This window comes from Anastrepha ludens, chromosome 6, assembly GCF_028408465.1.
Source record: "Anastrepha ludens isolate Willacy chromosome 6, idAnaLude1.1, whole genome shotgun sequence".
Taxonomy (NCBI): domain Eukaryota; kingdom Metazoa; phylum Arthropoda; class Insecta; order Diptera; family Tephritidae; genus Anastrepha; species Anastrepha ludens.
In genome coordinates this window covers 72,323,057-72,336,715 of record NC_071502.1, presented here as the reverse complement: position 1 = coordinate 72,336,715, position 13,659 = coordinate 72,323,057, and the positions used below count along the sequence as shown (strand labels likewise).

The window sequence follows — 13,659 nt, the reverse complement described above, 5'->3', positions numbered from 1 at the left end:
AAGAAAAACGTCAAAGTGAAAACTAAATATAAAGGATGCAGGCAAAGAAAAAAGGTTTGTAGACATAATCCTTATAAAATGTTTGTTAGGTATTAATAACTATGCATTCATATAACGAAAAAAAGCATGTGCCAAAAGCGTGTGTCCTCTTGTTACTTATTATAAAATGTAATATCGAATTTCGAATGCGTATTGCTTCCATAATTTTTTGAAACTTTAGTAAACGTCGTTTATGGATTTGCTCCAACTGTTTGTTATTAGCAGCCAATTGCGCAATGAAATTAGCTATTCCTTCTCCTTGTCTTTACTTCATATTGTTAGGTATAATTAAACAAACCAAAAACATTGAAATAATCTACCAAAATAATTTCTATCAAGAAAAACTTTTCACAACTGTATTGACAGCTGATAGTCAATTTTGCAGGTAATCTGCCATATGTGAGCGGGTATATTCATTTTGTGGATTTATTGGTAATTATGGCATATGTGAACGTACCTTAAACGTAGTATGTACAGTTTTCAAATTCAATTTTTGAATAAGCTATGTATGAGCTGACAAATCGCTTGGGGAAGTTACAACTGTGAATGAGTCCCAAAAAAAAAGAAGCATAAATCAGCTGTAAATTTTTATAAAATAAAGTATTTCCAAACACACATTTGTAGTTGGAATTAACTTTTGCTTTTTTTATTCAGGTATTTAAAAATAATAAACTTCCATAATGTTATAATGCGGTCGGAACGCAAACAAAAACATAAACACGTTAGCCGACGCAGTGCTATTGATTCCGAAAACATTGGTGTGTCCAAGCTTTCATCCTCCCGCAAAGTGTGTAATAAACGAAACAAAAGGAAAGCGCGGAAAATATCTAAGCGGCAAACAAGAAAACAAAATCTAACTGTGCAGAAAGTTTTGGCAAACAAATTAAAAGGGAAGCAAAGGGAGGATATATGGTTATGTGAAGCAGTCGTAGAAGATGGCAACGGTTCAATGGTAAGTGTGCTGACCAAAAGATAAGGTGGATATTTATTTACGTAGATGACCACGCGTCTGTTTATTATTATGTTTTACAAAGTTAGCAACATATTTTTCATCAACGTAAGCAGCGCATGCGTCGTAGAACTGTCAGTGTCCTTCACCACCGATAAGGAATTGCCAAGCGATCTTAAATTTTAATGTAAAAAGTGCGGCATCGCTTTTTAATTCTATGCTATTTCAATATAATTTATTTCTTTTAATTTGTCCCATTACAAGTTTGTGTAAGATTATGAAAGAAGAAGTTAATATAAAAAACTGGATAAACTTTCCATTACTACGGCGCAGGGTACCGCCCACCACCCCAATTAAAAAAGCAAGAACCCACCAATCTAATTACGAAAGTCGTAACCTTTTATGACCCTATAGGATCCTCAGGAAAAGCGTAAAAATTTCGTTTTTTAACGACAGGGTTTGCTTATTGTTCTGAAATATTTTTGAAGAGAATTGTTAACCCAGCAAGCATATAACTATGGTTTTTTAATTCATGATATTTGTAAAAATGTTGTTTATAGTAAAATTTATAAGAGTCGCTATCATTTATTTAAAATTTTCACTGGAAAATACAATTTTATCCGGAAAATATAGGCGAATAATTATATAAAAAAAATCGTGCTAGAACTTTAAAATATGAAATCCCTTATTACCTTCTGTTGTTTTCATTAAGTTTACCATTAGGTTTGATCCGAGGTGTAAAAATGAACGTATTCGGAGAAAAAAGCATTTGAATTTATAAATTTAACATATAGGTATATACAACTAGCTTTAACCCGCGGCCCCGCTCACGTAGGAGTAGTTGTGAGGGATTTAGGATATGTATATAAAAGAATTACAAACAACAATTTCATAGAAAATAATTTTTTATTAAAGCCCATAATATTTCAATGCCTGGCATCCGTTGCTATGCCTCGTTGAATAAAATCAAAACAACCAATCAGAAAAATATCAAGCAAAATTAATTTTATCAATGATAATTATGAACAGCTTATGCGGATTATGAAGAAGTGAAATAGTGTGAAATAGGAAAAACTAAGATTTTTTAGATTAAATTTAAGCAAATATTCGATTATTAGTGACGAATGAGAGTGGTGGCGTGGCCTGGGGCTGTGGGAAGGGAGTTCCATCATAAAAACATACCTATAACCTTCTTTGTCTGAAAATATGAATGTATAAAATTGTTTACGTCATTTGGTGTTGTCGTTTCGTAGTGATACGCTGACAACATACAGACATTCACCTTTATAGGATAGATATATTATACTTAAGTTAATGTTAATATTTATTGAGATTTTGTAGAAAATATGGTTTAAATATATTTACCTTGAGAAAGTAAAGTTTGACGCCTAAGTGTATAGTATTAACTTTCGTGTATATATAGTGCTTGAAAAGTGTTTTTTGTTAATAACTTTTGAACAGAGATAAAAATTCAGGTGTTTAATCCTAGATCAGTTCGCGTCGATGGTACCCTCTTGATTTTTGCTGATCAATTTTTCTAGTTATTCCATAAAGTACCTATATAATTACCATAAAAAGTACTAAAAATCAAAAGGTTGATATATTGATTTGTGTGTAAAATATTTAAAATTAGGTAGACATTATAAACATATCTTTCCTGGTAGTAAAGAAATCGTAAATACAGGCATTCTAAAAAAATAAAGTACGCTTGGCAACTCTAATGACTCTTATAACGGTTCTGCATCCCATAATATACGATATTCCCCTTCAATGGCCCCAAGAATAATAGAATTCTGTATTCTATTCGCCTTGCAATGGCCCTTATCCACAGAATGAGCTGTCAAGAGGAAGACTGAAAATCGTTTACTCAGGTTGAATCATCCTTATTAGCAGCACGGCAAAAAGTCTTCCGTATTACGAAGACATTTCTATTGATTTTCACAAGTCGAAAGTGCCGCGTAAATTCGCTAAAAATTAAGTTCAAATAAAATAAGTGAGCATATAAATACTAGTGCATTGAATTAAGACACCAACAATGGAGGAGTTATGGCACAAGACATGCAAACACTTTGCAGTATCTGAAGATGTGGCCAAAAGCTGGTACACACGAATAAAACAACGTCTAAATGAAAGTCAATCCAAACGTTATTATCACAATTGGAATGAAATGATGCAACATAAGCAAACACATTTACAGCACTGTAAGCCTGCTCTTGTGTTGGCTGCATTCTTTCAATACTATTCTTACGATGGCGTACAACCTTGTGCGAAAGGGAATTGTGCAGCATTTGAAGAATTTTGTTCCGATGCATCGCTAGAAGACGTAAGTAGTTTATTCATATTCTTTAGAAGTATGAAATACCTTTTTCTTGCAGACAGAGTCCAGGAACCTGATATTGAAACTTCTGGGTGATAAATCGACAGAGAACGAGCTGAACACGACGTTTGAAGATGATGCGAACTTACTGCAGGACTTGGATCTTGTTATACTAGCGTAAATAAAGTTTAAAAAATTTTAATAATTTCTTATATATTACTTAATTTTTAATAATTTTTATTTTTATAGCGCAAATGCGGAAGATTATAAACGCTATAGTCAACTACTCCGTAGAGAATATGAGCATATGAGCGATGCGGATTACAAAAACATGCGTTTAAAGGTACTTTAAGTTCTGTTGTTGTTGTTGTAGTATCATAAACATTCCCCATACATATACGGGGAATGCTGCTGAAGTGGCCGTACTTTAGGTTCTATCATAGTTTGGTTTAATGTGTATTAAATTTTTAGGTACTTCAAGCATTGCTAAGCATCCCAAATATATTTTCAACACCGGAATTTCAAGTTCGCTATGAAGCTGCAGCACGTTCAAATATGAAAGATGAAATAAACGCTCTAAAAGCATAGTTAAACTGTCGGGCCGAATGACTTTGTTAAAAAAAAACATACACGTACATAATGAGTGCATAGTATATATGAGAAATACAGGAATCAGAAAACAAAGTAACGTTTAGAAAATGCAACTCATCAAATGAAAGTTAACTTAATGCAAAACAATATGTTTATGTATATATATGCTTATACGTGCGATTTAAAAAATATTTAGCTATGCAATTAACATTGCATTTGTGGGCGGTGTAATTTCCAAGATATACATTAGTTTTTGAAATGTGTTTATTTATTATTTAAATGGTGCGAAATCTCAACGTTGTCAAATCGATATTAAACTACCAAACATTCAACCCACCTTGTAAATGTAGCCCGGCTTACTTTTTCTCAATTCTACGCCCCAACTTACAACAAATATATATACATGAATTTATTAAAATTATAATTGTGTGTGTATTTAAAAGAAATGATTGCAATAAATATGTAAAAATGGAAAAAATGTGTTTTATTGAATAAACTATTATTTGGCATTTTGGATAAATTAACTATTTCGAAGAGCTTTAGATGAAGGCAAATGCGTAAGCATATATTTTCTGCACTCATTGCTTTTCGACTTATTACTTTACCAAAATGGCAGAGGTATTATAAAATTGCTTCGATGGAAACCAAACAGGTATGTATAAGGGAACAAGCTAAAGTGAGAATCTAAAATTTGCGCAAGAATATACATGCGTACATATGTATGTTCATGTTTGTCCTCACATGGTATCGGTTTTTTCAAATTATAATTGAACTAAATTAAAGAAGTGTGAAGGTTGAAGAACTAATTTTTCCTAGACTGAGAACTTCCCTTTTTTTCGTAGTATTATACTATTTTCTTTCCGACTACGCAATTGCTTTTCGAACCAGCGCCTGCAAGGCATTTTTTTTTAAATAACCGTTATGCCTATGTATGTATGGCAGCTAAATTCGTCCAGTTTAAATTTGTCAAGCTATTTCACTTTTTAATTGAACGGACGAACGGACGGGCGGCAAATTTGGGTTACATTTTGATGTTAATAGAGAAAATATTTTCGCGCTTATTTAAAAAGGGCAGTGTCACACATTTTTCTTAATATTTTTGAACAATCTTATTTATTAATTATATTTATCTATTACGTCTTTCGAACATTGCTGAAATATGTAATTTTTCAAAATTACCGTAATAACCCAAGAAAGCTTGGTTATTAACCGATTCCTCCTATACCAAATAGGGCGAGTGTTGGACTAAGTAAATAATTAAATCAGTTCAACTTTAGCTTGTTGTCGTTATAGGTAAGTAGACACCGATGCTATATTAGTAATACCAGTTGCAATTTACTTATTTCTCTGCATATATTTCTGATAAGTTTTAATAATTTTGGCTCTCTTTTACATATAAATATATATATATATATTCCAAGCCGAAAGTGATGGAGACTCCTCAAATTAGCCATATAAGAAGAAGCGGTGACTTTAAAAAGACTCGCGACAACAGGGTAAGTTTAAATTGCTAAATATTTTTTTATTCGCACTTAATCTTGTCATATTGTTTTAAAAGCAGCAACGTCGCTTATACCTACGTAATAATAGGCTTAGCAATCGTAGCTCTTTGGGCAGTAATACGACGACGGCCAGTCAAAAAATTACCAAAAAAATTCTGCGAGCCATAAAGCGGCGCCAATTACAAAATGATAATTCAAAATATTTAGAACGAAGGAATAAATTAAAACGTAAATTGAATTTGACAAATAATTCCAAAAATGAAAGCGAAGTATCCACCTTACTTAATAATAGTCTCGAAGAAGGTGAAATAATCTCGGATGATGAAGTCGATAAGAGTTCTTCTACCAACAATTCATCTACAGTTATTGGTGAAGATAATGATGATGACTGTATTTGTATTGAACCGCAAATCGAAAAAATCGTTATTGATGACGAAGAGCCAGTCACATCTCGCTCAATAGCTAAAAATAACATTTCCTCTGGTTATGTTTCTATAATTCAGAGTGTAAATGATCGCAAAAGTAGACTCACCGGCCAGTTACTCACATCAACCCCATATGACGAGGGACCCATACGATCGGTTGTGCAAAACTGTACACAGAATATTGAGCAGGATAACTTAAGTGATGTATCTAGCCTTTTTTATGAAGATGTTTCTAGAAACAACTTTCTAGAAAGCATCAATTCTGAAGACACTTTCATCAGTTATACTAGAATGTCGAATTTGGTTAGAAACCCCAAATCGAAGGCGAGAAAACGAAGAAAAAATAAATCGCGAAATGACACTTCGACTTCGGAAGATGTAATAATTTTGGAAGACACAGTCAACGATACAACACAAAAAGTAACCGAAAAGGAGAACGAAATGGATGACTCCGTAATATTTATAAGTGAAACTGTTGGAAAATCGGATAAACCTGCTCCAATGCTCGATTTTGTGCCGCTGAGCAGTAATGATGTACCGAATGTAAGTGCTACAAAAATCAATTTAATGAAATCTCAAGCTTAAACGCATTTTGCAACTATGGTAAATACATTCTAGGCCTGTGCCCATTATCGTCTCGATTTTTAGATTTATTAGATATTATATTGCATTTTATTTTTGAAAATAACCGCTCCTCTATTAACTTTAACACTAAGATCACTAAACTTAAATCGGTTGATAAATCCAAGCGTCGTTATTGTTGTTGTAGCAGCATAGACAATCCCCATACATATACTGGGAATACTGTTGAAGTGACAGTCCTTGGCTGGAAATAAAGCTGGGTCGTTCCGGTTACGAAGAACCGACTGTTGTGGGAACGATACAAGCGTCGTGCTACCAGACGGTTGCACAAACTGCCAACTCACCGCTTCTTTCTGCAGCGATGCGGTCCAAGTGGTATCAACATGCTGATGTTGAACAATATGGGTCATATGGGAAAGACCTCAAGTGAAAAGTGGAAACCCATCAACCTAGGGGAATCGTATCGCCTAATAACTCTCCTTTTCCCAGTAGTGAAGACTCTAGAAGTCCTGCTACTCCCGTTCTTAAGGAACGTCCGACCCCAGCTACACATCTGCATGGGTTCTGCAAAGTGCATAGGACCACGACAGCACTTAACGTCATAAATCCGCAGATAAACCATGTGCTTAACCGGCCCTATGCCGGACATATGTTTGGTATGTCGGAGGCAATTCTGGATAGGTAGGAGTTTAACCTGCTACAATATCCAGAACGTAATTGTGCCACTGTTACGCGTATCTCACGGGAAAGCTGCATCTCTTCATCTGCTGTAGGTCGTAACAGTCTCCTGGTGAATGTCGTTTAATGTCTGTCTAAACACAGTTTGGTCCAGTAGATTTCTGTCAGTTTTCTCCTGGATCTCATCGGCATAGTTTATAAGGTGTCTGCTGACGTGCCTAGGAGGCGGCTTTGGCTCAAGCAGGTGACTGCAAGGGTGAAACCTACAGTAGCACCCCAGCAGGAACTGCTTGCTGAGCAGTTGATTGTGCTCCATTACAGGGAGCATTTGTGCCTCATTGTGAAAGTGTTGAATAGGGGACATCCACTGCGTCTCACTAGTTCCAGGCGACCAGACAAGCGCAGCGTAGTTTAGAACCGGCCTGCCAATTGCCTTAAATGCCGATAGCAACAGTTCTTTGTCTTTGCCCCAAGTGCTGCAGGCAAGCGACTTGAGGGCCTTGTTGCGATTTTGGACCTTAGTGGCTAATGCGGTTGTATGCGCTGAGAAGGAGAACAAACTGTCAAAGGTCACACCCAAAATTTTAGGATTGTTTACCGGCGGAATGGGTGTGTCATCGACTTTTACACTGAGGTACAGTTTGACTTCCTTTGTGCAGGTGGTAAAGAGGGTCGCCGTGCTTAATCTTCCTCTGCTTTGATATTTGGTCTCTTCAGCGCTGGCGGGAGTGACGACTGATAAATATCATCCCCTTGGTTGGCGGGTTTCCCTGGTTTCAGTAGTGGGACCACTCTCCCTGCTTTCAGGGATGATGAGAGTGGCCAAGGACAAATTGAAAACTTTTTAAGAAATCCTACTCCCAATGGTCCCAGGTACTTCAACATCAGCGCGTTCAGTCCGTCAGGGCCAATGGCGTTTGAGGACTTTGATTTGTTGCCCCCTGAATCTCACCACAGGAGAAAGGGGTAGGGTGATATACTGTTCATGCCATGGGAATGAATGTTCAACAGTCAACCCTTCCGGGACTGAAGAGGTTGTCGGCAAATTTGAGGTGAGGTGAAGATAAAGCAAGTGGTGTCGCAGCGGGGTTGATGTTAGTGGTTGGACTCCGACGGCATTCGGGGGTCGGGAGGTTAAGAAGGTGGTAAGTGTCTTGCAATGAATGTCGTTTATAGTCTGTCTGTTCACTGTCCGTTCCAGTAATTGTCGATCTGTTTTATCCTGGATCTCGTCGGCGTAATTGAGGAGGTGCCTCCTGACGTGCCTGAGAGTCGGCTCAGGGAGCATTTCAGCCTCGTCGAAGTGGGGACATAAAGAGGCTTCCCATCGCTGTCCGAATGTCACGGTTTTGGCAAGTCTGAAGCTTCGTCCATTGTGAATCACTAGTTCCAGGCGACCAGATATTTATGAAAAAATTGTATGCTTTTACAACAACAACGACACCATCAACCATTTATTCACGTGCTTCTTTAAACCCATTCACCTAACACGCCTATCCCGTTCGACACACCCCGTCGAAACAGCATGTTTCTTGGGCCTATCGTTAGATGATATCAACGGCAACGGCCGGTTATTTCACCGTGCCTGGCAGTGCTTGATGAACTGCTACATCAACAACAACATTCTAGAGTGATTTTTAGGCAGATATTCTCTTGCAGTTTGTGGTGCGTTACACCATATAACATATATACTACTATTTGATTTTTGCCACTTTGATATTTTTTAAATTGTTGTTTAATCTTTCATTGTAATATTGCAGCCAATCATCGTGCCGAAGAGTCCGCCACGTACACCGAGAAGAGCAGCTATAAAAAGTGGACTCTTCACAAATAGCGAGAGAAAAGAGTTAGTTGCTTACAACAATAATACGTACAATCCAAATGCTGATGATCCCAAAGCGGCAGAAAAACAATCAAAGAAGCGCTTAATACTCATCGATGGCTGCAACGTCGCTTTTAAGTAAGTTATTTTCGAAAATTTTTGTGCGTAAAATAAAAAATCTGAATACAACTCAGTAGAACTGGATATGAGGAATACGTACAAATCCAACGAAATTTAGTAGTGGGTATTTTTTATTTAAAATTTACTTTTATATGAATATAAAAACTTTTTCATGGATCGCCCTCGTACTTGTTACAAGCGTCTAAAGCATATTCTAAAGACTTTCGTGAAGTTTGGAATGTTATTGGTTTTATTAATAAATTAATATTTTACATTTCTCTAATTTTCTTAGTCATGCTCTCAACAAGGAATTTTCGGTAAAAGGTTTAAAAATATGTATTGAATATTTCGAAAAAATGGGGCATGAAGTTAAGGCTGTTGTACCACAATTTCGTATGCACAGATGTTCCGAATCTTCGGCAATGTTCGAACTACATAGAGCTGGTAAAATTGTGGTTACGCCTTGTAAAAACTTACCAGGAAAATTTACAATTAGTTATGATGATCGGTAAGTACAATAAGCTGCAACTACACACATATATATAGACACGAGTACGCCAAATTTCTAAAATTGTTCTCTTTTGTTTCTTGTAATGCAGTTTTATCTTACAATTGGCTTCCGAAATCGATGCAGCCATTGTTTCGAATGATAACTACCGGGACCTGATTAATGAAAATTCCGCCTTCAAAAAACTAATCGAGAATCGTGTTATTGGCTTTACCTGGTGCAATGACCTATTTATGGTAGCCAAAGATCCATACGGCAAATGGGGCCCATCATTACAAACTATTCTCAATCGGACGTAATCTAAACAACCGCCAAGTCTTTTGCACTCTAGTTTTAAAAAATTTAATATTTATATATGTACTTATCTTTTATAGCAACTGGTCCGCTTGTATATTCGGAGTTATCCTTTTTAGTTTCTTACATACAGTACTGTGCCTAAGCAAAGCAACTTTTTTGCCATGAGTAGAGATTAAACCTATATTTGTTTTAATCAGGGAACTCGGATTAGTAATCTTTGTTTCTGACAATATAATAAATGGTTGTAATTAATTCCTAAATGATAAGCAGTCATAAAAGTAGCCGTGCAAATACTAAGCAACACTTGGTAAGCGATGGTGTCAAACTTACGCTCTTTTGTTAATAAATATCGAACCTGGAGTTGCATTTATATTTTAAAATACGAATTAGGAGGCCGGCCATGATAAGTAAAGTCTAAAAAAATTTCTAAGTGAAAAAACGGGTTAAACACAAGAAATCGCTTAACAGAATAAGGTTTTTGAGGGTATTTGCAGCCATTCTTCGAATTACTGGCCTGTTTAAGCAAAAATCTGAATTTTATTTATATGTACATGTATGTATATAAAAATATTAATCCCTAACCCTGTTGAAATAAATTTTCCTAAACATGCTTCGAAGTATATTATGTATGACAATGCTTTAGAAAATATGTTATCCATGGCTGAAAAGAATTCTTTGCTTAGCTTTTGCGCAAGGCTGTATGTGTTTTCATGTATATGTGGAGGAATATGTTAATACAATACTTTTCGTTATTATTATTTATGTCTTTTATTTTTTTAAGCATGTGAAAAAATATGAACTAATTTATTCAGCCACTTTTTTTGAGGTTTTATGTATCGGGAATAAACTACTTTTAAGCATTTCAATTTCGAAATTCGAAGACTGAGCACAATAGATCTAAAAAAATTCGAAGTCAAAAAACGGATTAGCCTCGAAAGACCTCATTACATGAAAAAATGAAATCCAGAACTAATTTACTCAGTTGCTTTTATAGCCAATAAACGGCCCCGCTTGTTGACATTTTGCTGCTAATATGATAATTTCTAAAAAGCTTGGCTATGGCTATGGTTATGGGTGCGGCACCTCTAATTGCGCTTTAAATTAAATTTTCGTAAAACAAGGTCTTTAAGTTACTAGATATTTTTCTTCGAAGCTTTGCAGAAATACATAGGAAAAAAATTCAATTTGTTTGGCAAAACTATATGCAGTACCGATAGAATGAGTATACACGGTGGCGCAAAATTAATCACCTTACCGAAAGATTTATTATTTTTACAAATGGCGTCGTACGCCAATCGTACTTGACACTTGTCAACTAAAGAGCTGCAGTATAAAAACAGACAAGCAATGGAGCGCGTAAAGCTCAAAATAAAGATTTCTATCACACAACATCTTTTAATTTAGTGAAAAAGTTATTCAAAAACAAAATTGGATGATTAATTTTGAACCACCTTGTAGATTTTTATTATTATTTCTTATTCTTATATTTAGCACTACAATGCAATCAATGGTGTAATATAGATAGGGTATAAAGGGTATAAACGCCGTCCCTTAAAAGATTTAATTCACTTCTGTTAATGGAGCGCTGGTCTCGGTGCTTCGTTGCTTGTGTTTGCCGCACTAGCGCAGTTAACGGTCAAGTCTGTGCGACTCGCACCTACTTCGGTGATACATGTTTCGATCGTTGTTGTGGAAGCTGTCATTGCCATGGCACCACCCATAGCACCCTCCTCCATCGCACGTAGCTGTTGCTTCGCATCGATGTAATTCGCCATAGCATTCTCATATGTGGGTGGATTATCACTGATTGGCATGGACGTATCTGTGCCAATAGGGCTGCTCGGCGGTAAGCACATGTTTCCATTCCCTTGGGCGTGCAGACGGGCTGTGGATAAAGAAAAAAGGTAAGACATCAAATGAATATGAAGGAGGACGCTACAATACAAATTCTATAATTTCATTTAAATATTGTATTGAGTTGGTTTCTGCACACAATATTGGAAATATTGAAAGGAAAACTGATAATATAGGCTGGTTATCAGCTTTCAATAAATTCCGATGGATCAATTTTCAAAATAATACTATAATATCCAAAAATATGTGCAAGCTCCGAAAGTATAAAAAATTAGAAACACCAGCTAAAATATATCAACAAGTTGCACACATACAAAATGAACTCAAGGATTACACCTTCATATACACAGACGGCTCCCAAAGCAATAATATGATCGGATTTGGCGTAACTACCGAAAATGAAAACTTAATAGTATCCAACCTAGCTGCATACAGTACAGTCTACTCTGCTGAATTAAGTGCTATCATGTCGCCTGTTAATATAATTAGAAATAAAAAAGGTAAATTTGCAATTTGCTCCGATTCACTTTCATCTCTCGATGCCATATCCAATATCGAAAACAATGATTACTATCCCAGTTCTATCCGTAGTATTTTACAAACAAAATACCCAAATATTTTACTGATATGGTCCCCGGGCCATGCCCTTATAAAGGGTAACGAATTTGTTGATAGCACAGCTAAATACGCCACCATAGCTCCTGTATTAAGAACTACTAATCTAAATGTTAATGATATAGCTGAATTTCTCAAGAAAAAATTCATAAAACAATATAAATCTGAGACTTGGCAAAAATGCTCAACTTGGTACAAAGCGCAAAATGTTAAAAAGCTTGATTTAAGCAACCTCCTAAAACACGCTAACCTTTCACTTTCTAGAATGGACCTTGTTAAACTCACGCGAGTACGTCTGGGCCATTCAAAATTAACCCATAATCACCTTATCGACAGCAATACCCCCAGAACATGCCAGTTTTGTAACTCCACCCCGATCTCCATTAATCACGTTATGTCCGAATGTTATCCCTTCAACTCACTAAGAAACCATATATTCCATAACACCGATCCCATTCAATGCATTTCCAACCCCACAATCGATAATATTAAACAAATTATAGCTTTCTTAAAAATATCAAAATTATATTACGAAATTTAAACAAACATGTCGAATAAAATAATTCTCCTAATTTATAATGAAATTCTAAACGACGCATAAGCACTTAGTATTAAGCACTAATTTTACATCATAAGAAGAAGCTGAAGGCCTTTTCACCCATAGCTTTCCTAACTAGGCTTATAATTTTAATTATAAGCTTCAGTTGGTAATAATAATAATATTGTGCAAATGTCGCTAGCTTTTAAAACCATGTTAAAAGCTTGTTAAGCGTGGCATACACGAGGACCCTTGTTTCAAACTTAAGTTACGAACATGCAATGTTCGTATATGAGCGGTTTGAAACAATATGCGTAATATCAGTTATTTTGTGGATGCAAAAGAGTACAACGGCCTCAATCGTACAAATGGAGGATTGGAGGTTTTTTTGTTTTTTTTTGACACCTGAGAAGAGCTTCCAGAGTTTTGGATAGTCAAAAATTATCAATACAAAAACAAATTTAGAAAAGAGAGGCTTTTGAAAAACTTCTTAAAATTTATAAACAAATATAACCAAAAGATTAGTTAGTTACGCAGTGGATGACAGTTTCAGTTCCTTTAGTAAATTAATATGCAAAAATTCAGTTCTTTTCAAGTAGAAATTAGTTAGTTACGCAGTGGATGACAGTTTCAGTTCCTTTAGTAAATTAATACGCAAAAATTCAGCTCTTTTCAAGTAGAAATCTTGACCCAAATCAAACCATATTCTTTTTATTTTTGGTTCAATACATTCCTAACATTCATCAATAATTAATATTTTTACGAATTTATTTTACACACATGGCGCGCTTCCAAAAAGTTGGGAAGTATAGGTCAGCAAAC

The 13,659-nt window shown here is 35.6% G+C and overlaps 3 protein-coding genes across 10 annotated transcripts in view; 2 read left to right on the top strand and 1 right to left on the bottom strand.

The window, feature by feature from the left end:
- Positions 1 to 605: 605 nt before the first annotated feature.
- LOC128868520 (uncharacterized) lies at positions 606 to 10,588 on the top strand. Of its 2 annotated transcripts, none has more exons than XM_054110697.1 (6): positions 606 to 991; positions 5,318 to 5,392; positions 5,455 to 6,366; positions 8,844 to 9,043; positions 9,318 to 9,533; positions 9,625 to 10,588. In XM_054110697.1, the coding sequence occupies exons 1-6, from the start codon at positions 728 to 730 to the stop codon at positions 9,830 to 9,832; spliced, it is 1,875 nt and encodes a 624-aa protein (XP_053966672.1). In that variant the 5' UTR covers positions 606 to 727; the 3' UTR covers positions 9,833 to 10,588. The 2 variants fall into 2 exon arrangements, with proteins under 2 accessions (XP_053966672.1, XP_053966673.1); XM_054110698.1 differs by having other exon boundaries at positions 607 to 991; positions 5,458 to 6,366.
- Positions 2,755 to 4,398, top strand: LOC128868522 (uncharacterized). Its single transcript, XM_054110701.1, has 4 exons — positions 2,755 to 3,311; positions 3,364 to 3,482; positions 3,555 to 3,648; positions 3,777 to 4,398. The coding sequence occupies exons 1-4, from the start codon at positions 3,024 to 3,026 to the stop codon at positions 3,891 to 3,893; spliced, it is 618 nt and encodes a 205-aa protein (XP_053966676.1). The 5' UTR covers positions 2,755 to 3,023; the 3' UTR covers positions 3,894 to 4,398.
- Positions 10,589 to 10,681: 93 nt separating the features above from the next.
- The window catches only part of LOC128868523 (uncharacterized), a 35,895-nt gene continuing 32,917 nt past the window's right edge, over positions 10,682 to 13,659 (bottom strand). For all 7 annotated transcript variants that reach the window (XM_054110706.1, XM_054110707.1, XM_054110705.1 and 4 more), the window contains exon 3: positions 10,682 to 11,715. In XM_054110706.1, coding sequence (XP_053966681.1) covers positions 11,405 to 11,715 — 311 coding nt within the window. In that variant the 3' untranslated portion in view covers positions 10,682 to 11,404. The remainder of the gene's footprint in view (positions 11,716 to 13,659) is intronic.

Coding starts and splice junctions, on each gene's coding strand:
- LOC128868522 (XM_054110701.1), top strand. CDS start 3,024: ATGGAGGAGTTATGGCACAAGACATGCAAACACTTTGCAGTATCTGAA. Junction 3,312..3,363: donor CCGATGCATCGCTAGAAGAC/GTAAGTAGTTTA, acceptor TTTTTCTTGCAG/ACAGAGTCCAGGAACCTGAT. Junction 3,483..3,554: donor TTGGATCTTGTTATACTAGC/GTAAATAAAGTT, acceptor TTATTTTTATAG/CGCAAATGCGGAAGATTATA.
- LOC128868520 (XM_054110697.1), top strand. CDS start 728: ATGCGGTCGGAACGCAAACAAAAACATAAACACGTTAGCCGACGCAGT. Junction 992..5,317: donor AAGATGGCAACGGTTCAATG/GTAAGTGTGCTG, acceptor ATATATTCCAAG/CCGAAAGTGATGGAGACTCC. Junction 9,044..9,317: donor GGCTGCAACGTCGCTTTTAA/GTAAGTTATTTT, acceptor TAATTTTCTTAG/TCATGCTCTCAACAAGGAAT.